Source organism: Quercus suber, unplaced genomic scaffold (genome assembly GCF_002906115.3).
Source record: "Quercus suber isolate HL8 unplaced genomic scaffold, Cork oak 2.0 scaffold_813, whole genome shotgun sequence".
NCBI classification, from domain to species: domain Eukaryota; kingdom Viridiplantae; phylum Streptophyta; class Magnoliopsida; order Fagales; family Fagaceae; genus Quercus; species Quercus suber.
In genome coordinates this window covers 111,777-137,936 of record NW_027070245.1, presented here as the reverse complement: position 1 = coordinate 137,936, position 26,160 = coordinate 111,777, and the positions used below count along the sequence as shown (strand labels likewise).

Here is a 26,160-nt window from a genome sequence, read left to right as displayed (position 1 = left end):
TTTTTTTTTTTTTTTTTTGACAATTCAATTCAAATAAATCAAATCAAGTACCAACATCAAGAATAATCATAATAATTCCATTATCATATCAAGTACCAATATCAAGAATTATCATAATAATTCCATTAAATATACTCCTAAAGTAAGTCAGAGTTGTATGCAATAATTACAAGGACCATTGGCCACAAAAGAATGGAGGTTTGAATAAATAATTACATATCATTAACTTATCCTATCAGTGGGAATAAAGTCAAAACCACTATAATATACAAAAGAATGAGTCAATTCTACTCTATGATGTACATCATCTAAATATCTCCACCATAAAAGTTCAGTCTCTATCAGTAGTTAGTTTAACTACTGCTAGCCACCAAAATGCTGTCTCAAAATGATTGTTGTCTACTCTAAAAAGTTGTAAAATAATAGGATGAGACAGAGCCTAGTAAGTAGCATAATTAATGGGGGTGGGGGAAATGCAAGTTTCATGATGATAAACAACTTACAAATCATGTTTTAATTTGGGAAATTCTAACTGAATATTGGAAGATCATTTCAATAATAGTATAACAAGATTGATTAAATAATGGAACACAAAGTTTCTTCAAATAAATATCTTAAAACTATATACTATAATCTATGAGCGCTAACAATATAATTCCAAAACCATAGAATCCAACATACAGTAGTTTATCACAAATATACCACACTACCATATAGACCGGTTAGGGGATCCACCCATTCACAACTAGCATGATATTGTCCTCTCTAGTATGCAGTCTCTTGGCCCCATGGGTAGTAGCCTCACTTGTGCCCTCATCGTTTTTCTCTCCTCCCATAAGTAGTAGGGAGAACACGTCAAATAGGATCTCTTTTGCATGTGGTCTTTTGTTTCCATAGGCAGCAACCTCACCCACACACAATCAAAGAACCTCTTCCCCTTATGGGTAGTAGGAAAAAATACATCATCCAAAGTGAAAGGGTACTAACCTAGATATGATTTCATTGTCACAAAGATTATGGAAACCAAATCGGGTGATCACTAGGAAATCACACATGGCATAAGGTTAAAACAACATAAAACTCATAAGTTATATGTACTTTGAAACACATAGTTTATATCCAGGTAATTTCAGAAAAACCTTAAACAACCAAAACTTCCACAAAGCTTGTATGGTTTTCAACTTCATTCTTTGTCAAAAAGATTTTCTTTCAATTTCCCAAATAATACAAGACAAGATAAGCATCTTTAAATTTTATAGTAAACCATAAAATCCATGAAATCATTATCAAGAATTAAATCAAAGATGCTCATATTTTCCATGCCAACACTTCATGCATTTCCCCAAATGCAATACCAAATATGATGCACTTTCATATATAATCATATATAGTAGGGTCACAACACAACACTTTTTGAGAAAACATAGTTCTATAATTAAGTTTCCAAAATGTGTTTGACAAAAAAATATATATCGTTTATGCAACATGGTTATTTTCCATAAATCCCATTGAAAAACTACTTACCTGGCAACTCGCAAAATCCTAATTCTCCAAGCTCCAAAGGAAATTAACTAGAACTTAAATAATATCAAGCAAACCTATTACAATAAGCATAGAGCTTGAAATTGTATCTAGCTACAATTTAGGAATTGACAAATAAGCACTTAATTAAGCAAGCCTAATATTCAACCTCACAAATAATGTATTTCACTCCCAAAGTTTCTCAATACATTAATTCACAAGGTATAGACTCCAATTTATAAAGTTAACCCATTCAATATCATCTCCAATATTATGACTAGTTTCCATAAGATTTACACTACATCATCAAGAGGCCCATGAAAGCAAAATCAAAATATCCTCTAGGACAAGAGATTTAGAACTTCAACTAACTCCAAATAAACCCAATAGCAATGGAAAATTTTAGTTTTACCAACTATCACATGTTATAACTCAAAAACCCTAAATTTCCACCAAAAATAAACCTTAGATAGCCACCACTAGCACAAACCATAAACCCACTCATCAAATAATTCCACCAATACAAAACCCATACATATAAACACATAAATATCACTTCCAAAGCTCATAAATCATATGAGCATCATTATTAAAGCTTAGATAAAAAAAAAATAAGGGATAATTACACTAAACCCACCTGTGGTTTGGGCGAAAATCGCCTTGCCTACCCGTGGTTTGAAAAGTATCACTTAACCCACCTATGGTATATTCCGTTTGTTTTTCGTAACCCACCTCCGTTAAAATCAAGGGTAAATAGGTATTTTTACTCAAATTTTATGTCTCTCTCCTTCCAAAACAAAAAATAGCACAAAAATGCAAGAGAAACAAGATCAAAAAGTGAGGGTTTTGAGAAAATTAATATTTGAACCCAATATTCAAAACTCCTAATTTCACCTCTCCCTGTATTAACGTCTCTCTCTTTGCACTCTCAGTCTCAGTCTCTGCCTGGACTCTAGTATGGAATTCAAATCAAGAAATGTCCTCCTCCTCTTTACCTTCACCACCACTCTTTTCTTCTTTCTCTCCACTTCTTCCTCGGCCTTGCTTCAAACCCAAACCCAAACCCTACTCCTCAACCCTCTCACTGCTCCGTGAACCACCCTTTCATGGCCCGAACCCGAATCTGAATCTCTCTTCTCCTCCACCACCACCGAAGCCGACCCAGATTCCACCTCCACTGCCACTCTCCAACTCCACCACATAGACTCCCTCTCCTTCAACAAAACCCCAAAACCAACTCTTCCAACTCAAACTCCAACACGACGCGTTGCGAGTGGACGCACTTCTCTTCCTCGCAACCGCCAAGTACGGGCGGCAGAGGTCTGGGCCTAGGGTTCAGCAGCTTAATCATCTCCGATCTAGCCTCAGGCAGTGGTGAGTACTTCACACACATCGACGTAGGAACCCCACCTAAATACGCCTACATGGTCTTGGACATAAGAAGCGACGTGGTCTGGATCCAATGGTCTTGGACAAAAGAAGCCACGTGTTGAGATCAATGTGTGTGGGGTGGTGGAGATGTAGCAAATTGGTGTCTCGTGGTGGCGTTGGTTGCTAGGTTTGGTACAGCGGTAGATTGTGGTTTGGGCATGCGATCTGTGTCGTGGTGGTTGCTAGGCTTGGTTCATGTTTTTGCTGAGATTTTTTTTTCCAGAATTTTGTTTGAGTTTTGGTTGCTGGGATTGTTTCCTTTTTGTTATTTTCTTTTGAGTGTGTTACAAAAATATAGTTTGTGATTTATTGGAGTTCTTGAGATAAGTTTCTAAATTCTTACAAATAGCATCTTTTGATCTTATTTTCTCTTGTTTTAGTGTCTTTTTTTTTTTTTTTGGGAGGAGAGAGACATAAAATTTGAGCAAAAATACTTATTTACCCTTGATTTTAACAGAGGTGGGTTACGGAAAACAAACGAAACATGCCACAGGTGGATTAAGTGACACTTTTCAAACCACGGGTAGGCAAAGTGATTTTTGCCCAAACCACAGGTGGGTTTAGTGTAATTATCCCTAAAAATAAACTCAAGCAAAAGTATAAAATGCACCAAAAAGATTGGAAATTTTTTCTTCAAAAAGAGATGTGAAGGTGCTTATAGGTTCTTAAGGATTTTTCGAAGATCTTGTCAAAAAAAATAATGGTGGAAATGGTGGTATGAAAGTGCCGGTGGGAGAGTGTGAGGGAGACAAGTGTATGAGAGAAAAGAAAAGAAAGAAAATAAAATAAAAAGAAAAGGATGACCGGTCAAGAGCAAGGTTTTCAGACCCGGACCGTTTATTGAACCGTAAAAGGAAGAGGTTCAAGATTTTTGAGGTCGAACCGAGGTCGAACCGGGGTCGAACTGTAATGTCGTCATAATTAATTTAATAATTATTTTAATATAAATAAATATATTAAATTAGTATAAATAGAAAATTTAACTAAAATTATCCAATTAAATATAAATATCTATATTTCAAATATATATTTTCATATCATAACTTTTACAAGACAAATAAGAAATATCAAATCCTAAGCAAATTTAAATATAATATCTATTTATTTATTTATATATTGATTAATTAAACTTGTAATAATAATAACAATAATAATAATATTTAATAATTTTAAATTGAAATAATTTTTTAATAATTTTTTTTGAGAATGAATTATTTAATAATTATTATATGCTTAACTGTAAATATTAATTAAAATTAGAGCAATAGTAGGAATATAACATTTTATACAAATTTTGCCACAATTTGCCACATGATGAGATGTGAGTGGTAGAGATGTAAACCCATAAGTTTTTTTTTTTTTTTCATTACTCACACTTTGCCTTGTGTCAAATTATAGCAAAAAATTGTGTAAAATATTAGAGAAATGGTATGCCCATAATATTTTTACAACAAATCCTAAATGGCAGGTTGTTACTGGTTGTTATCGTTGGGGCAAAAAAATAATCTTAGTGTTAGTTTCAAATTTGAACCAATAACAACTAACCACCTGTAATTTGTTGTAAAAATATTGTGAACGTAGCATCTTTCAAAATATTACATTACTCTTAATGTTGGGCAGCTGAAAAAATATCTAAATCTAATGGCTAAAATTTTTTTGCTTTTATTAAAAAACTAAATCCTTTCATCAATTCCAAGTTAGCCACGTGAGGGACAGGGACTTAGGAATTCAAAAGTAAAAAAGTAACAAAAGTCCAAAGAAAGAAAGAGAAACACGTACCTCAGAGAAAAAGAGGAAATTACAGAGCTCCATCAACGGAAAAAAGAAAGAGAAGAAAAAAAAGAAGAAAGAAGAAGGAGAAGCAGCAGCAGCAGAAGACGAAGCATGATCGGCGACTGTGTTAGCAAAAGACGAAGATACGTGTTATTGTAATTTGTGTTTTTTTTTTTTATCTAATGTAGTTTGTGTTTACTACTTATTTGCTGAGCAAGTGTGGAGTTTGTTTTGGCGTAGACTGTTTATTTGCTGAGCAAGCGTGATCAACGACTGTTTTTTTATTTTTTGATCTAATGTAGTTTGTATTTTTTTTATCTCTGGTTCTTTTTCTTTTTTTTTTTCCTTACAAATCCCTTTGTTCAAGATCTAAAATTATTAGATCTCCTTCCGATCTTTGTTCTTCTTCATGTTCTTTCATTTCTTCTAGATCTGATCTTAAATTTATACCGGTGTATTGGCCAAAATTCACCGGAAAAGCTGAAACAAAAAGAAACCATCCAAACCTCAAAAACCGGTCACGGTTCACAGAACCGAGCGGTCGGACCGCGGTCCATGCGGGTCCCTGCTTTTTTTGCATGGAACGGTTCTTCACCCTAAACAGACCGTAAAGCTGAACGGTTCGAGGTTTTTCCGGTTGGACCGTACTGTCCGGTCCGGGTTTCAAAACTATGGTCAAGAGGATAAGAGATAATGTGTGAGATGTGTGGTCGGGGTTAGTGTGTTAGGTGGGGCACGAGTGGTCCCAAAAAAAATCTGACAATGAAATGTCTTTTTCTTTCTTTGACTGGGACGTTACAGGAAGGTTGACTCAAAGATTAGTCATTTCCTCCCTATTGTCTTTCTTGAACTTTGCACTGATCTCCTTTCTAAGTGTTAGACTTTCTAAGGTTTTTATCTTTACTCTTATTTTGGGAGTTCATAAGGAATTTTTAAATTGTCTAGTTTGGAGGATAGCACCTAAACAAGTCAATCATCATAATTATGTTCTACTTCTTCATCTTCTATGGTCTCGAGATCCATGGGTTTTCTCTTCCTATATTTTGGGAAGGGAAAAAGTTTCGTGCCACAACAAAAGGTACAACTTGTGCCACAACTCACCCATGTGGTGAGTTGTGGTTGGTGGAGGGGTGTGGCACTAGAACTACTCTTTGGGAAGTAGGGGTGTGCATGGGTCGGGTTGGGTTGAGTTGAGGGGATTTTTTGACCAAACCCACCATGATAAGTCAAAAAAAAATTTAACCCAACCCAACCCATCACATAAGTCCAACCCAACTCAACCCAACCCACATGGGTCGGGTTGGGTTGGGTTGGGTTGGGTTGAACCCATGGGTTTGACAAATTATTATTATTATTATTATTATTAAATTGAGTAGAAAAAAATATAAATATTAACATATTAAAAAAACTCAAATATATATATATATATATATATTTGTAAAAGAGTTAAGGCTTTCAATTATACTAGATTTCTATATGCTCAAAAATTGATAAAACCCTATTTCAAATCGATTGTGTCATGAAGATTAAGTTGATTAACTATTATTAATTGTAAAAGTAATGTTAATAAAACTTAAATACAAAAGAAAGGTTATTAATAATTTTACATCTCAAAAACAAGAAAAATGGTTTGTTTTAAAACAATTAAAAGTATTTTTGATTAATATTAAAATATAAAAAAAATCTCACTTAAATTTATTCCCTTATAGCTTAAAATATATTGAGCTGGCCTTTAAATCAATATCTAGACTTACTACATGTATAGTCGCCCTTTAGTACTGAGAGAAATTAAGGGATGTTTGCTCGCAAAGCATGTTGGGGTAACCAATTCCTTTGACAAATTTATGTAAAAACATTAGGGACATGTGTGTCTAAGTAGTGTGCTGGTTTGGCTTAATTGACAACAAAAATTATACTGAAATTCTGTCTATCTTAATAGTTGTTAAGCGGCTTATAGCTTAATTGACAAATTTTCATGCATTAAATGCTTGGAATCTAGAGGAGAAAATTATTTGAGTTGATGGATTAACAATATATTACAACCATCTCAAAAAAAGTAATCTTAAATGATTGGAATTTAATTTAAGTAAAAGCAAGTTTTAAGAAATTTATAATTCTGCTCTGAGCTAAAATTTTATTGCCACAAATTTCAAGAAATTTAAAATAAAATTTAATACTATTCATTCTAAATACTTTAATCATCTGACCTAATAATTTTTTTGGTAATACCAATTTTTATATTTTAATATCTTATTAAATGTTAATTATTACTCTCTCAAAAAAAATATTAATTATTACCCGATAACATCATGATTATCCTAATTTTATATTGTTAAAATCAGCATCAATACCCTTTATCCAACCACTCAATCTTCTCAAGTTACTTCAAAAACAAAACATCGTGTTAAATAATAGTATCCATGAGGCCAGTGCCGTGGGGTCTACTCTTTCCTCCTCAGTATTATACCTTTCTTTGAATTTGGTCTCTGCCTCTCTACTGCCTCAATAAACATTAATATTTTGCCACAACAAAACTGCTCGCATGATCATACCTTGCTCTCCTTAGCATGTAAGCAAATCACAATTCACAAAAAACAACACAAACAATTCATTCTAAATTTGCTTGCTTTTTTTTAATCTTGGGTTGGTTTAAATTAGGTGGGAAGTTTTGGAGGGAGATCTGATTGATGTGATTACTGTTAATGTACGTTATCATGATGGCCCTTGAACACAAAGGAATGTGCTTTTTTAATGTTTCATGGAGTTTTTGTTTGTATTTAAGTCTTGGTGGAGGGCTGTCCTTACATGGACTAACCATCAACTACAATTGTCACATGAGTGAGTTTTGACATTTGTTGTGCCACTTTATGTGGCACAAGACTTATTTTTTATTTTTTCTCTCGCTGTTGGATCATTGGTACAATTTTTTATAGGACCCTAAAGGTTGAGACTTTCATGTGGTACATTGGTATTTAGATTCTATGATGTGATAGAAAAAATGGGTTTTGGATTTTATAGTTATATCTTTCTACCCATTTGATTTATGTGACCAGTCTGTTTAGGGCATTGTGGACCCAAGTGGAGTTTTTGTTTTTGTTTTGTTTAGTATATGGTGTAAGAATTTTGGGTTGTGTTCAATTGGTGCTATAATGCTAAAATCACTAAAAGTCTATTAAAAATTCTAAACTTAAATTTCAAACAACATGTGTTTTTTTTTCTTAAAAAAAAAAAACCATGTTTTGACTTCTACTCCAACTAAAAGTCTATTATCACTATTTTAAGAACAATTAATTAGTAAATTAATTTATACTAGTCGCTAACCCATGCTATGCATGGAAACCTACCTATTTGTGAGGTAGACTAAATTAATTTTATAAAAAATTTAAGAAACTACACCATTACATGATCTTATATGACTTCAATTTGTGTTACAATTTGATGAAGAAGCCATTGCTTGAACATGTAATGACTTACAAAAAATTTGTCAAACATTTCAGATATTGCAAAAAAATAACTCAAAAATTTAGATATTAAAACTTTTGAAAGACCAAAAAAATCAAAGAATCAGATGATTCATTGCTTAGAAATTATTGAAACAAAACAAAATATATATGACTAAATAATGGAGAAATATAAGAGAAAGATGGGTTACATTCGAAAGAATAATTTCAATTATTGCAAGCTCTTTTATCTTGTAAAAAATGGTTAAAGAGATTTTGGCGGTTCATGTACAAAAATTACTTTTAAAAAATACATAAAAAACATAAAATATATATATATATATATATATATATATATATATTTTTTTTAACAAAGTAGAGGAGAAGAAAATAACATAAGAAGAGCGCATACCTCTACTTGGCATAATATATATATATATATATATATAATATATTGGGTTTGCTTTGCTTTTATAGTGTTCATGATTAACCTCACAAATTTGGAGATAAATTATCAATGTTTGAGTTTGAATTTAAGTTGAACTTGTTAGAGAGGTAGAGTTTCACTTCTTGTTAAGTTTGGATTAAACAAAAATAATTTTGTTTAAAAAAATGATAATGATGAGTTTAAGTTTAAGTTGACTTATTAGAGAGATAGAGTTTCACTCATTATTAAGTTTGGACTAAACAAAAATAATTTTATTTAAATAAAATGATAATTTTATTTAAATATTCTGCTGATGTGGAAAATTGTGAGAGTTTCAGAAGTTTCGGTTTTATATATAGACTAGTCGCAAACCCGTGCTATGCACGGGAACCTACTTGTTTGTATAGTAGACTAAAATAATTATATAAAATTTAAAATTGATTATGAAACTATACATTTCATGAATTTCTTCTGTTTCACTTCAATTTTTGTTACGATTTGATAAAGAAGTCATTGTTTGAATGTGCAATATCTTGCAAAAAACTACCAATTGGTTTTAGATATTAAAATTTTCGAAAGGCCAAAAAATATTGAAGAATCAGAAGATTCACAGCCTAGAAATTAAAAAAAAAAAATATATATATATATATATATATGACTATACAATAGAGAAATTTAAGAGAAAAATAGGTTATCTTCAAAAGAATATTTAATTCATGGTATAACCATTGAAATCTGCTAAACATGTTCAGATATTGCAATAACTAACGCAAAAATGTAGATATTGAAACTTTCAAAATGCCAACAAATAAAATTAAAGAATCAAATGATTCAAAGCCTATAAATTATTGAAACAATACACACACACACACATATATATCTACTTATCAAAATATATATATATATATATATATATCTGATAGAAAATTATACTATTTAAAAAATTAAATGATAGAATTAGAGTCCCACATAAATTTATGAGTTTGAATAGCACTAGGACATAATGGTATGTGTGGGTGTGGCATATGGTGATATATATTTAATTTTTTGTTGTTATCTAATATATATAATAGCAAAAAATAAATTAACGCATGATCAAAAGATTTTGAAATAAAAAAAATTATATTCTATAACGTAGAGTTCAAGAAGTTTGGTTGTAGGGTTTTTAAAAAATAATTAACTTTTTTTTTTTGGGTTTATTGCAATAAAGCCGATGCTTATCCTTTTATTGCATTTTTTTTTTAAATAATCATCTTTAGATTAAATTCAGCTTAAAATATTAGATTTTATCCAAAAAAGGAAAAAGAAAAAAAGAAGATAAGTATCAGGTTTTGGAGAGAAAAATAGTGTTTTTAATTTATTTTTTATTTTTAAATATGGGTTGTATTGATGTGGAAAATTATGGTGCCAGCAGAGGTTTCAGTATTATATATATAATATATAGATTATTTGTTATGTTATATTTCATCAAATTAAGAGATAATATTTAACAACTATTTGATTTATATAAAAATTTAAACTTCAACAAATTTAAATTCTATTCAAACTAAAAGTCTATTATCAAAATTTTTTTAACTTAAATATTTCAACAAGTATAAATTCTATTTAAACTAAAAGTCTATTATAAAAAATTCTAAACTTAAATCCCAAACAACAACTCACATTTTCTTTCTTAAAAAAAACCACATTTTGACTTCTACTCCAACTAAAGTCTATTATCAACATTTTAAGAACATCTAATCATATACTTACTATCTTTCTCAAAAAAAAAAAAAAAAACATATACTTACTATGTAATAAAAGTTGGATTTAGAAACCGGGTTGAAGCCGTGGTTGTGTTAGGTGGCTATTCTCACTAATTAGTAAATTAATTTTATATTATTTGTTAGGATATATTTCCTCAAATTAAGGGATAATATTTAACAACTATTTAATTTAGGTAAAATTTTATCATTTAAATTTCAACAAATTTAAATTCTATTCAAACTAAAAGTCTATTATAAAAAATTATAACCTTAAATTCCAAACAACCCTCATTTTCTTTTAAAAAAAAACCCAACGTTTTGTCTTCTACTCCAACTAAAAGTCTATTATCAATATTTTAAGAACAACTAATTATTAAATTAATTTTATATTATTTGTTATGCTATATTTCCTCAAATTAAGGGATAATATTTAACAATTGTTTAATTTAGATAAAATTTTATGATTTAAACTTCAACAAATTTAAATTCAATTTAAACTAAAAGTCTATTATCAAAAATTTCTAAACTTAAATATTTCAACAAATTTAAATTCTATTCAAACTAAAAGTCTATTATAAAAAATTCTTAACTTAAATTCTAGATAACAACCCACATTTTCTTTCTTAGGAAAAAAAAAAAAAAAACCTTTTGACTTTTATTCCAACTAAAAGTCTATTAGTCCCACGTATTGCGTAGGAATAATACTAGTTTATAGGAGTCCAAATTTTCTGTCTCACTTTTTCTGTTCCACTCTATACTTCACCAATAAATATTTGCCACATGTTCACCTAATTAATTAAATACTATCATTATTGACTTATTAATACTACAGTTATTAATTAATATTAGTATTTAATTAATTAGATGAACACGTAGCAAGTATTTATTTGTGGAGTATAAAGTGGAGTAGAAAAAGTGGAACAGAAGATTTAGACTCAGTTTATAGTATATTCCATCAAAACCAATGATTTTTCTTTACCGCATGCTTTGAGAAGTTTTTGACGTTGAATTTTAAATTCAAAAAAATTACAATCACCTTCCCTTAAGCTTATAATTTGTGAAAAAGGAAAGAGGATAGAAAACTATGGAAGGAAAATAAGGATTGTGGAAGTTTTACATCATTTGATTGGAAGAAAATGGTGGGTGCAATTAGTGTTCTTCATCTTAACCCACCAAAACTCATCCTTCCAAATGCGAAGGAAAATGGGAATGAAAATGCATGTGAGATTCAAAAAAGTTGTTATCCCTATTACTCTATTATTTCCAACTATAATATGAGTAAAATAGTAATCTAAGTTTTATCATTCTACTTTTCTATCCATTCTTCCAAATATTCATGCTGAAAAATTAAAATTTTTTATACCCTCTCATATTTTAATCATTTCAATCAAATAGAGCCTTAGGGTATAAAAAATAATGGTGACCTTTAAAATTACAAAAGCGACAATGCTCTCACTAAAATTTATAATAAATATAACAAGTACAATAAAATATCTATCCTATCCTTGAGTTAATTAAACATTTTTAATCTTTAGATAAATTGGGTGAATGAGACAACTCAAGGAAAAAAAAAAAATTTAAACATATTTGTCGCTTTTATTACAGACCTCGGAGAAGGGATTGTCATTTTGGCAAAAATCACAGTCATGTTCTTAAATCACAAGAAAGTTGATATAATTTTCCCTTCACAAATTTTTTTTTTATATTTTTTATTTAAAAATTTATTATATTATCTGATTGGATATATGCTATAGGATAGTACCCTCTTAAGTTATTAATATATGACAAAGTTTAGTTACAAAATTGATTATATCCTAAGGCTACAAACTTATTCAATATCTTTTTATTGAATGTGAATTTTGAGAAATCCACAATTGGATTATTATTATTTTTTATATCCTCAATACTTGCAAAATTTCCAAAAAAAAAAAAAAAAAATTAAAGATCAATATCTATGTTATTAATAAATTGTTTAAATTGCAAGTTTTTGCAGTTTAAAATTATGCATAATGTATAAACTTATAGATCATATAGTAAGTAATATCCAATTGACACAAAATTTTTCATGTGTATTAAAAGCACATAGAATATGCAATTCAACTGTTAGATTTTCAAAATATGTAGTAACATTTATTTTAAGGTGAAAAGTTGTAGTCTTAGGCTATAAAAAGTTTTATAACGTATTAAAAGCACGTAGAACATACAATTCAACGGTTAGATTTTCAAAATATGTAGTAACATTTATTTTAAGAAGTAAATTTGTAGTCTTAGGCTACAATAAGTTTTGTAACTAAATTTTATCCATCAATATATATATATATATATATAGTGTTTGAAATCCGTAAATTTTTTTTTTTTTTTTTTGGGTAGAATGTTGTGTTAAATTGTTAATCAAGTTAAGATTTTGCGTGTATAACTTTTCTTCTCTTCATGTCAGGACATCACAATCTCCAAAATTCCAAATGATATCAAAGGAGCTATAGTTTAGCAAAAAATGAAGAATGACCTCAGCAAAGACTTTAGCAGTCAAATTAATTAAGAGATCAATCCAGCCTAATACGTGTGAAATCACAATAATGTGTTTGATTTTGATAAATCATGTGCTAATTATTAATTAAGGCTAGCATTTCCTGAGAATTTATTGGCTTCGCACATCATGGTATCTGTAGGGATGAAGAGCCCAAATATAGGTATTGGGTCATGAGCCGTGCCCGAGGACGTCAAGTAACCCGAGGACAGATAAATACTAGTGAAGACATACAAATTAATGGGTTGTGAAAGAAGTCTGGTCACAATGAGCAAGAGACGTTGTTTGAGGAGAAATACCTCCTCGGTTAAGCCCAGTAGAGGTCAAAGGTCTGACCATCCATCAAGAACAAGGCAACAAGCAATTTTGCTTGGAATGATAAACATTAGAGAGGGATGAGACAAAAGAGAGTTGGGAAATATTTGAGAAGAAAGCTACTACCATCGCATTGAATGCTCTGCATCTAACCCCCTGACCGCATTAATGTGAAAGTGATACCTGAATAGTAACTTTCAGCCTTACAGCTACCCCCAAAGACTTCAGGAAGGTGCTAATGGGACAAGTATCAAAAGGATTAGCAATCCGACCTACACGTGGAGGGCTGAGATAAAAGAAGGGAAGGGAATATAAAAGAGAAGAGCCCCATTACAAAGAGGATGATTAGAAAATCTAGAGAGAAATCACTGTATATTCAAGAACTGTAATTTTGTATAGGCAAAAATGCAAAATTAACTCTCTAACTTTCACTCTTTTTCATTTCAGTCCTTTAACTTCTAGTTTTGTCAATTCAGTACTCTAATTTTCAATTTTTGTCAATGCAGGATTTCGTTAAACCCCAGTTATGGGCTCCTGTTAATGTCACTGAAATGACGCATTTTTATTTTTTTTTAATTTTTTAAATTTCGGAATTAAAAGAAAAAAACAAAAATTTGTAAAAAAAAGAAAAAAAGAAATAGAAAAAGAAAACATTTAAGGGGAACGACGTCATTCCCTTCCCCCTGAAATCGTTGTCAACATCGTCCAAGAACTCCAAGGCCATAGATCACACACCTCAACACCAACTCTACCACCCTCACTCCCCTATCAACTACCTTCACATTTATGCTATGAGACACTGGGACATTCCCAAGACTTATACCAACACCCAAATAGCTCATCCTTAATTCCCAACACACACACACTTTCAAAAGTCTAGAAAACACAGAAGAGAAATTAGAGACAACCCCCAAACTCACACAAGGCCACCCAAGCACTTACTCACAACCACCAATAATAATTTCTACTACTTTAAAACACAAACAGGGCAAACACAACTTTTATTTATTTATTTTTTCAATTGCTCAATATTTGGTGATGGAGATTAGTGCAACCTTGTGAGGTGTGCCAAGTGGTCAAAGCTAGAGGTAGCAGAAATGCATGAACTCTGTATGGAGAAAGGGTACCTCATCGTTTTATAAGTAGGAAAAAAATCAAAACCGAGGACCTTATCTTCCTCATCAATATCAGACTCGTCATTGTCAAGACCCAAACCTGTACTTCAGAATATATAGCATAACCGACATGTTAATATCAAGTTTACCTCAATACTAATACGAACCAACTTAATCTGAGGGTGCTTATCAAGAATTGCTTCTTGTATTCCTATTTATTTTCTTGCATAAAAGCCACAATATACAAAAATGATGAAAATCTTGAAACTTCATTTCATTTGAACTAGGAAAGATTATCACTTGGTTGAAACGTCAGGTATTCGTGTAAATATTACATAGCTAAATGTTTAGCAAAACTCTTATTACAAACCTAACGCCAAAGACATACAACTGGGGTTTAAAACAAACTGAGGTTTTGAATTACATCTGTGCTCAAAGATCAAATACATTTTGATTCCTCCTATACAAAAAAAGAACTAAACTATTATACGACAAAAAAACTATACATTCTAACAAACGAGATCACATAATCTTTGCCACCTCTAATACTTTCGCTACTTCTAGCAAGAACCTGTGCATTGAAATATAATAGGGTGAGTTGCGAAGTCTAGTAAGGTTTTAATCTCCATAGGCCTTTAATAAAAATGCATGTAAATCAAATATTTTATGGATATGCCAGTTTTGATAAAATAGCCTTCATACTATTCACATTGTTCTTGAAATAATTTATGAACTTTCAGATGAAAATACTTCATTTTCCTTTCATATAATAATAAAAGGACATAATAAGGAACTTAAACATAATTTAGTAACCTTATCTTTGAATAGACTATAAAATACTTTATCATAAACTTCTCATCAGAATTATAACACATTCAACATACCTTTCTTATCATTATACCTTTCTTATCATCATACTTTTCTTATAATTTCCAAATAGCTTAATAGCTCATTTATATACATATTAGTCAGTCTAATTGTAAGTCTGTCACAACTTTGGAAGGCTTCCAGCACAATATGCTAGGCATCCAGCATTCCTCACAATGCTAGGTAATCCCGGGATCATATCATAATACATATCTTCAATCATAGGGGTAGGTTGGCATCCTCCACAAGTTGGCCGTTACCAAAAAGGGTAAGTACAGCAGAGCCAGTCTCACTTTTAATGGCCAATCAAAATCTCTATGGAAATACCAATACTATAACCCTTACTGGCTGAGTTTAGATCATAACAATAGAATAACTGAAAATTATATTTTTCTGATAACTTTGCTTTTACATAAATATTTCACAACAGTAGCATAGCCACTTCATTTTTAAATATTATGTTCATGATATAAATAATAGCATCAATATGCTAAAATTATCATGTATATAAGATTGAACAACTCACGAACATATATTTTACTTAAATCCTGCCTATATGTAATATCTCTAATTAAAAGGTTTTAATGCATAATAGTTTTCTAAACAATTTTTATACTTATCAAACGCATATGTCACATATCCCTTACTTGAAAATAGAAGATGCGAGAGATTTGTACAAGAGGAGCTCAAGTGTCCATGTTCTCGTTCTCGTCACCTAAATAAAAGACCAAAACTTATTACTGACAAACTCTTCTTAAGTATATAAACTTATACCTCAAACACAACCTAACTCTCAAACTCAAGAAAATCTTAATTCTTATAACATAAAAGTTCCCCAAAGCACATGATACATTCATCAAAAACATTATGTACCCAAACCATAAAGAAACCAAGGAATAAAATTTATCTATGATCCAAACATACCAAAGGATGAGCATACTAATTTATAACTCAAAACATTCAACCTAACTTTAGAATAAAATCCTCAAAGTCAGGTGTATCATATGTTGTTCATTGCTCATTTTAGCAGCATATGCCTCATTTGTATAATACAAATGGGCTGTCCATACATATCCAAATGTCATGTAATTTTACAGAGCTACTACCCTGGATGTCTAGTATATACCATACAATTTCAGAGTCAAAGCATAAAAAAATGATTTATTAAAAATCATACAAGAAAACATGCTCAAATTTGTCCTGACAGAATTTCATGCAACTTAGAAATTAAACCATTATTTTTATATTAATCCAAATTCTGTAAGACCACTTCCATAACAACCATACGTGTCTTAGAATTCATAAAACTACTCTTAACTTTCTAATTCATAGAAATGATTTAATACAGATTTTTCTTGTTGTAAACATCAAATTTGTCACAGTGACAGTTTCAGCATATGTTCTTACAAAATTATCAACTAATAGCACTTGGCCTTCATTTCATTTGGGTATTTTTATACCTATACTATACATATTAAAATACATTAATAAGCATCTAATTGACCATAATATCATAAATATTTCAAATTACTAAAACAAAATCACAAGTTCAACTTCTAAAATCAGAATAGAGAATAAAGAAGGGAAAATGAACAAAACAATTATACCATCAAAATACCCAAAACAAGATATAGTTTTATCTACTTACCCACAACCTTTGAAGTTGAAACTTTAGTGTTAGGCTCTTAATTTCTTCTTAGAGAAAGATATCTATGATTTTTGGTGAAAGAAAAGGAAGGCTGTTGTGAGATGGTGCTGCCGATAAGAAAGAAGAAAAGAAAGAAGCGAGGAAAGATGAATAAAGAATGTTTTTGGTGTAGCAAAGAAGATAAGGAAAATGGACTTTGGGGTGTGGCACGTGTAATGCTAAGGGATAAGGGTTGGTGAGTCACCCTTTAACTTTTAAAAATTTACTCCCCCCTATAAGCTTATATTCTAGAAAGGCCCAAACAACGATATAAGAAGTAATAGAGTTTGAGGACTATTTTATTTCCCTAATGAGAAGTAATAGAGTGAGGGTTCATTTGGATACAACTTATTTTTGCTGAAACTGAAAACTGAAGACACTGTAGCAAAATAATTTTTAAATGTGTGAATAGTACTGTGTGACCTTTTTTTTTTTTTTTAATAAAGTGACTGTGGGTCCCATGAACAGTGCGTGAACAGTACCGGAACAGTGCGTGAACAGTAAACTTGTCCCTTGCAGAAATGTGCAGAAAAAAAAAAAAAATAAAACGCAAAACGCAGCTTTCATCCGTATCCAAACCCACAAATAAACCCTTACCTTTATAAATTTCTTTCCATAACATTAAAAGAGCATATGTGTTTTATAATATTACAATATTAAAGCTTTATGCACTTAAAAGTAATTAAGATAATAATAAACATATAAACCCATAAAATTAATTATGCAATTAGGTTGGGGTGTTACAGCCATCATCCTTTAAGCCCTGGAAATCGAGCTCGAAATCGTCGTCAACATTGACCACAGGCTTCGAGAATCTCGAAGTGGGTTTTTTCCAATCTCCCTAGAGATAGTCTACAATGAGCCGCTGAGGTCCGACCGGCGCTATGAAGTCAGTTTTGATTTCATACTAAGCCAATGAGGTCATTAACTTTGGAATGGTTCTTAAAGGTGAGGAGAGTTCAGAAGCACATCGAAACTCTCGATGAAATGAAGTTGCATTATTCAAAACCTGGCGGCAGTGGAGGCAATATCCCATGGCAGCAACAAGAAGCAAATTCATCCAAGCAAACGTTTGTACCAATGCAAAAGCATCATGTGCAAATGAGGCAGATGGAGTCTAAAGGGCAAATGCAAGGGCTGCAGCAGCAGCAACCATTGCAGCATTCTGAGTCATTTGTGGTAACAACACAATGGGAAACTTTTGAGTAATGCATACAACTTTAAACTGGGGGCCAAGCATATTTTGGAATTCTTTCAAGAAGGCCATCCTAAATTCATATAGCCAATCTTACAAGTCTTGGGTTTTTTTTTTTTTTTTGGCTTCAGATTTTAAATCTCTTTATCTCTGAAGTGTAATGCAGATATGCAACATTCAGTAATTTTTTTTTCCTTTGGGTAACAATGTGTNAACGCAAAACGCAGCTTTCATCCGTATCCAAACCCACAAATAAACCCTTACCTTTATAAATTTCTTTCCATAACATTAAAAGAGCATATGTGTTTTATAATATTACAATATTAAAGCTTTATGCACTTAAAAGTAATTAAGATAATAATAAACATATAAACCCATAAAATTAATTATGCAATTAGGTTGGGGTGTTACAGCCATCATCCTTTAAGCCCTGGAAATCGAGCTCGAAATCGTCGTCAACATTGACCACAGGCTTCGAGAATCTCGAAGTGGGTTTTTTCCAATCTCCCTAGAGATAGTCTACAATGAGCCGCTGAGGTCCGACCGGCGCTATGAAGTCAGTTTTGATTTCAGGGGAAGGGGAACAACTTGTAGTTCCCCTTAAATGTCTTTTTTTTTTTCTTTTTCTTTTTTTTTTTTCAGATTTTTTTTCTTTTAATTCTGAAAAAAAAAAAAAAAATTTAAAGAGAGGAAAACGGTGTCATTTCAGTGACATTAACGGCAACCCATAACTGGGGTTTAACGGAATCCTGCAATAACAAAAATTGAAAATTAGAGGACTAAATTGACAAAACTGAAAGTTAGAAGACTGAAATGAAAAAGATTAAAAGTTAAAGGGTCAGTTTTGTATTTTTACTTTTTGTATAAGTCTTAGAGAAATATATAAGAATAGACCTTCCTCAGACTTGGCTGAGGAGAACTTTTCTTGTTCAAAATTGCTTGCTTTATTCTTTCTAGTAATAACTAACCTACTGTGATCGTTGTCCATCTAACTCATTGAAAGTTCAATTTCAAGCCCACTCTCTAACAAATTCATTGTTTTGGGTTATTTGGGCTATTGACCATCCATTTAGGCTTTCATAGCAAATCCAACCCTTACAGTATCCATAAATGATTGCGTGGAATATTACATTATGATTATATGCTGCCAAATTGGTATAATGGTATCTATTTTTTGGAGACAATGAGGGATTTGTCTAATACTTTCTGTGTTAATTTTACTCATCCATGTGATGGGATTTGAACACACAATCTCACATTCATTTTCCAATTTTTGAGGGGGTTCAAACTTGAAAGATTAAGTGTGCGTTTGCGCTTCCCACGTTTGCGACTACATTTTTTTTTTTTTTTTTTCCAAAGACCAGCGCCTAGTGCACTGTTCATGCCAAGGCATATGAACAGTAAAAAAAGAGTGAACAGTAAATTTTTTATTATTTTTTTTTATTGTTTTCAGTTTTCAGTTTTTAGCAAAATAAGCAGTATTCAAAGAGACTCTACGTATAATATTATTACTAGATGGAATGGACAAGCAATTTATTATTTCCAAAAAAATTCATTAATTTTGTAAGAAATTAAAAAATACTTCAACACTAACAGTTCAACTAGACAAATTACTGGTTGTGGCTAAGGTATAATTCTTGCTAGTGCATGTGCAATCAGGGTATTTGCTACCTAATTGGAATCGATTTTTAAAAATGATATTGATATTTCATATCTGTTCAACATTACGTAGGGATATATTATATTAATTTATAGAGACGATAATAATTCATTTCTCCTTCATTATTTAGTTTTTTTTTTTTTTGGTTGTTATTGGTAAACCAGGATCTTTGATAGGCTTAGCCGCTTAGGCCTTGCGTTGTTCCTAAAGACTTAACCATGAGTCTTATATAAGAAACAACCATAGTTATACGTAAATGGAAAATTGAATAAAAGGACGAAAGGGGTATTATTTTGAAGGAATTAAAAAATTAGTTAACAGTAACTTTCCAAAATTTTTAATTTTGAATTTATATAAACAAAATGACAGCAATCTCCCTTAGACCCGACCATTAGGCAACCAGACCGGTGCCAACTGGCCATAGATTTTTCCAAGATGAGCTGTCCTCTTTCAACATAATTTAAACTTTCCAGTTGGAGAAAATGATAGCCCACTAGATTTCTCTCTCTCTCTCTCTCTCTCTCTCTCTCTTCTTCTTCTTCTATTTTTTATTTTATTTGTTCTTTACCGTGTGTTTTGGTCCATTCCTTTCTGGATTGACATCTAATATATATATATATATATAATCATAAAAGGAACCTTATTTTTTTTTTTTTGAGAATTAAAAGGAACCTTATTGGTGTCTTAATAAAAACTAAAGAGTTATAATTGTGGAGTGAAAGTCATAATTAAAATTCTATTGTCTTTTTTACTAGGAAAAAAAGAAATCCTATTATCTACATAAAAAAAAAATATATATATATATATATATATTATGTTTGGGATAGAGTTGTTAATATCAGAGTGCAAACATGTAGCAAATTATGTAATGAACTTGAAAAGTTGACGGTTTGAAAATTTTATGACAGTTGTTATTATATAAACTCATATTTGTTTGATAGAAGGATAAATCTTTATAAATGACTATTATTAGTATTATTATTATATTGTTACTCATGTATCACCTTTGTTTAGACAGGATGGAAATTGATTTTTCTTGCTGCCGTCTTTTTTTTCACCCACTAAACTAAAATATTTACAAAGAATTTAAAATTTCATGTAAAATTATTTCCATCTCTTCCGATGTGGTTTTGTTTTATTTCCTTGTAAGAAGCCAAATATTTATTCTAGTGTCTCTCCTCTTCCCTTAACTATATATTTTCCATATTATCTTTCTTTCTGTGTATACATTGAGATTAAATTCTATAAGAACGTGTGTAAAACTTATGTTTTATCCCTCCAATCTAACATGCCACATCATCATATCACATATTTAAGAATAAACACAATCACACTTGCTTCTTAAAAAAAAAAAAATACAATTACACTCAATCAATTCTAATACTCATATATAAATCCAACCAAATTGAGAATTTATTGAGATGTTATTAGGTGTCGTAGGATGTATGAATTTTACGTAAAATACTGATATGACAATCATTTATTTGATGGTGTAAAACATAAATTTTATACCACATCTTTATAGAATTTAATCTCATACACATGAGTACATTACAACCATATTCTTGTATTTCACTCGCTTTCCTCGCTGGCCATTCATTTTCTTTCCTTTTCTTTTTAATTTTCCTTTCTCTTCTTTATGCTTCATTGAGATCTCAATTCTCTCTCTCTCTCTCTCTCTCTCTCTCTCTCTCTCTCTTTTAGTTTTGAAAACAGTTACTTAAAAACTGTGATGTTACAATGACATAAGCAAAAGTTTATATTTTCTTGTGATGGTACTTTTGCCTAGTATTTTTAGTCCAAGGATTTTCCTAACCATGTTCTTCTAGTTCTATCTCAGTGGTTCACAACTGGGTTCTTTCTTCACTTTCTGGATTGCCTCTAGTCCAAGGGAAGAACTTGACAGACCTCAAAGCTCAAACTTTTTGTACTGAGCCGGTTCATTTCTTGGGTTTTTTTTTTTTTTTTGGCTTCAGATTTTAAATCTCTTTATCTCTGAAGTGTAATGCAGATATGCAACATTCAGTAATTTTTTTTTCCTTTGGGTAACAATGTGTATATGTTATATGGTTAATAGGAAAAATAATAAGAGGGAAAAGGAGCTGTGTTGTTAAAGGGTTTATTTATGTGTACTTGAAATGGTTACTTTAGATATCAATTTGTAAAACATAATTTGGGCATCATGGAATTCCGTTGGAAGAAATTTGTTGCAACAGCTGTTACTGTTGCTGTGTCTGCCTATGTGTATATGTGGCTTGGGACCATAAGGCCAATCATAGCTTTAATTTTATTCAGAAGTAATTAATGTAGCAGTTGTTTCTTGTTAATATATGGCCTTGGAATTCCTTCCGGCTTGGGACCATTTGTCCTATCAATTAAACCTATGTATTTATAATATGGGTCATGTTGTAGATTCTTCAGTAGATGTTAATGCAGAAGTAAATTCTTTTTAATTTCATATCTTTTTATTTATTTATTATTATTCCTTTTAGTTTCATATCTTGTTTCTTGTGAGGCTGCTATAAGAAATAATTAAACAAAGTACGAAGATACTATTCTTAATAACCATAACATGATGACAGGCTGGTTTGACTTTTAGAGGGGATGGTGTGGTACGAGTGGGGTAGCTTAATAATATGAAACCCAACTTGTTCTGTAAAAATAATCATCAATTGCAAATAAACGAGGGGGATTAGTGATTACCCTTTAACACGGTACAAACTTTTGTATTTTATGGTACGAACGAAAGGATGGTTTATTTTACAATATGGTTTTATTATTTGGCAATGTGAGGCAACCCTTGAGAAAGAATACAAATCTTCAAGGAGTATGACTCTCACAAGAATTGTAACCTTCCATGAAGATGTGATGCTTATTTAAAAATGGGAATGATGTGGGATTTGGGATCATTGAGAACATTCCATTCCTTCTTCAAACAATCCCCTATATACGACGGGAGGGGAAAAAAGAAAAGAAAAGAAAAGAAAGTTCACAACAAGATTGAATTTTTGTGTATGAAACATGCCCGAATTTTGCTTACGAACAGTATATCAGGAATGGTTTTCAATTTGGCACTCCCGTGCCCCGCTACTGGCTTTGTAAATATGTAATATGTCCTACTTTTAAATAAAACTCCTCTTTGCATCCCAAAAAAAAAAAAAAAAAAAGAAGCCCCACTTATATCTGCATTTCCAAGAATACAAAATATAATTTCGTATAATGAGTGGGGTCATAAAATATTGAGAAAATTTAGAGCACAACAAAATCTCAAACATTTTTCTTTTGTCTTGTGATGAGTCCCAGAATTATGTATATTTTTAATTTTATTTCAATTTATTTTAACCTATGGTGGGCTAGCTAATAACTCAAATTGTTGTGAAAATCTTATGAAACTCTATTGTACTCTAGAAAAGCTCTACTATATTTTACAAAAAAGTTTACAGCTATCACTGTGGCAACTTGTTAACGGTGGATAATAAAGTGGTGTTTGTGATAGGCTCATATGAGAATTAATCATAATTTGCCAACTCAATAATTATAAAATTTGTTGTGAAAAATGTGTATTATGTCACTCAATACTTAAAAATCATGACTTCAAATCACAATTTTAGTTTTTTTTTTTGGGCTGTGTGTAAAACAGTTTGTGTGTTATAAACACAACCATTTATAAAAATATAAGACTACTTAGTCTTAATACAATGTAGCTTGGTTAATTCATTGCATTGCCCCTTATACTTGTCGGCAAATGATAGATTTATTTGTATATAAATTACACTCTTAAGGTAAAGACAAATATATGATGGGGTCATTGAAGAGAAAAAAATGCGTCAATGTTATAGTGTTGCTATAAGTGTACAATCCCAATCATTGTCTAGGATTATCCATAACAACAGAAGGAAAAATGCTATACACATTTGTGCTATATCATAAAAAGACTAATTTGGTTATAATTGAGATTTATTGTAATTGTTTATAAATCTCAGATCAACCTAGTATATTCCTGATATAGAACTCAATACACACCCACACAATATACACTCAACTAATTAATTACCAACTTGAGAGATCACAATATCACATTCCAATATATATATATATGTGTGTGTGTGTGTGTGTGTGTGTGTGTGTGTGTGTTGGACAAACGAGAGTATCTAGACATTTTCGAGTATTTGATTATTCCTTTGAGTGTATACAGTCTCCCTATCCCACACACACATTTAATTGTTTTTTTGGGTTGTGTGTAAAACAGTTTGTGTTATAAACACAACCATTTTTAAAAATCTAAGACTACTTAGTCTTAATACAATGTAGCTTGGTTAATTCATTGCATTGCCACTTATTCTTGTCGGCAAATTATGGATTTATTTGTGTATAAATAAGACTCTGAATGTAAAGACAAATATATGATGGGGTCATTGAAGAGAAAAAAAAGTGTCAATGTTATGGTTTTGCTATAAGTGTACAATCCCAATCATTGTTTAGGATTATCCATAACAACGGAAGGAAAAATGCTAAGCACATTTGTGCTATATCATAAAAGGACAAATTTGGTTATAATTGAGATTCTTTGTAATTGTTTATAAATCTCAAATTAAGCTAGTATATTCTCGATATGGAACTCAATACACACCCACACAATATACATTCAACTAATTAATTATCAACTTGAGAGATCACAATATCACATTATGAAATATATATATATATATATATGTGTGTGTGTGTGTGTGTGTGTGTGTGTGTGTGTGTTTTTTGGACAAACAAGAGTATCTAGACATTTTCGAGTATTTGACTATTCCTTTGAGTATATGCAATCTCCCTATACAAACACACATGTTATTACAAGGAGGAATCCTTCAAGATGGCTCCAAGATGCCGGTAAGAGGTTTCAAACTTAAAATCTCAAATTTATTGTGAGGTCTTAGGAACAACTAACCCAACCTCTTGGGGTTCTTAGAGGAAATATTTTAGTCATGTCAGTTGGGTTGTTAGATTTTAATGAGCAACAGTTTTCTATACAATGATTATGTACTTGTTATGCCAACCATTTTAAAATAAAATTAGGCTCGAAGTGGCACACGAAAAATGTTAAGTTGTTATTTTTCTTACCTTTGTTTTTTTGGCTTTATTTCGTATCAATTTACTTATATTTTCTTCAAGTGTATATCTGTATTTAGGCCAAGTATATTGTACTAGGTTTTTAGAATTCAAGTTGGTGAAGATTCGCTCAAGAAAAGAGCTTTAACGACTAGATCAATCTGCCAAAGGACATGTGAGCAACACATGAGGATTTGAAATTTTGTAATGCCAAATGGCTGGCATCTAGCTCGCGAGTAGGCCAACCTGCCAGCAAATCGCTAGCCATTCTAATAGCTCATTTCGTTTGTGATTCTGCCTCTACTTCACCCATACTGTATATGCCCTTATTATCCACAAAATTGTAACGAAAGTTTCTAAGAGAAAACCCTAGAAACACTATTTGAGAGTTAATGATTGTCATCCATCAAATCACCACATATTTTTATTAGTTTTCTCTACTCTCTTCCCTCTCCAAATTTCCATACCCATGAGAGGAACTTAGGCCAAACACAATCCACACACAATCAGAGTGTAGAGTGTTGATTTGGAGCAATTGGGAAGCATTGGATTTGTACCAATCTTTGGTGGTGCAATTGGACTTACTTGTGAGATGCGAAAAGCTAGCAATAGAAGACTCTATGAAGTCCATTGGTAATAGAAAATTGGAGGGTTCAAATACTTTGGGTAGCTTAGGCTTAGAGGGTTTTTGTGAATTCATGTACTAAAACCAATTTGCTAGTAGATTATTTCTGCTTGTTGGGTTGCGGAGAGATTTTTCCGCCAGGTTCTTCAGTTTTCTTCTTCGATAACACTTCCGATGTTATCTTGTGTTTGCACCCTCTTGTCCTTTACTTCTCTTGTTTAATTGCTCACGTCAATTGTGTTTATCCATGCCCTAGTTGATAGTTTCGGTTGATTAATTTGTCACATAAATTCTACATTAATTGAGTTTAGCTTAACATTAATCAAGTCATAATTAAAATTTAAGGGTCTTAATTAGCATTTAGTAATTAGACTAGGGCACTTTCACTGAAGAACCAACTTTAGTACTTTTTTAAGGACCATGCGATGCGAGCAACCCTAATAAAGCTTATATTTATTCATATACCTTTTGTTTGTATGCTTATGAACATCATGTTGTTCACTTCATTTGTATCAAGAACCTGCCTTTTCAGATTGCGTGCAATTATTTTTGTTGCCATGTGCTTTCTGTTACAAACAAATATGATCATCGGATCTTTCCTTTTTCTAGCTACAAGAAGTACAAAATGATGTGCTTGACTAAAAGATGCTCAAGTCTCTGTCTCTCTGATGACTTAAAAAAGAAACTCAAGGTTCTTAAGCTTGTCAGTTGCTTCCCAGCGATTAGCTTTGGCGT

At 31.2% G+C, this 26,160-nt stretch overlaps 1 protein-coding gene and 1 long non-coding RNA gene across 2 annotated transcripts; one reads left to right on the top strand and one right to left on the bottom strand.

Annotated features, from left to right (window-relative positions):
- Positions 1–14,544: 14,544 nt before the first annotated feature.
- LOC112003838 (uncharacterized) lies at positions 14,545–17,008 on the bottom strand. Its single transcript, XR_002882036.2, has 3 exons — positions 16,810–17,008; positions 15,809–15,876; positions 14,545–14,865 (listed from the first exon to the last, which is right to left on the bottom strand). It is a non-coding gene; the product is annotated as an uncharacterized LOC112003838 (long non-coding RNA).
- Positions 17,009–17,754: 746 nt separating this feature from the next.
- On the top strand, positions 17,755–18,249 carry LOC112003842 (BAG family molecular chaperone regulator 1). The gene has a single exon (XM_065767491.1). It carries the CDS (start codon positions 17,764–17,766, stop codon positions 18,055–18,057), a length of 294 nt encoding a protein of 97 aa, XP_065623563.1. The 5' UTR covers positions 17,755–17,763; the 3' UTR covers positions 18,058–18,249.
- The last annotated feature ends 7,911 nt before the right edge of the window (positions 18,250–26,160 follow it).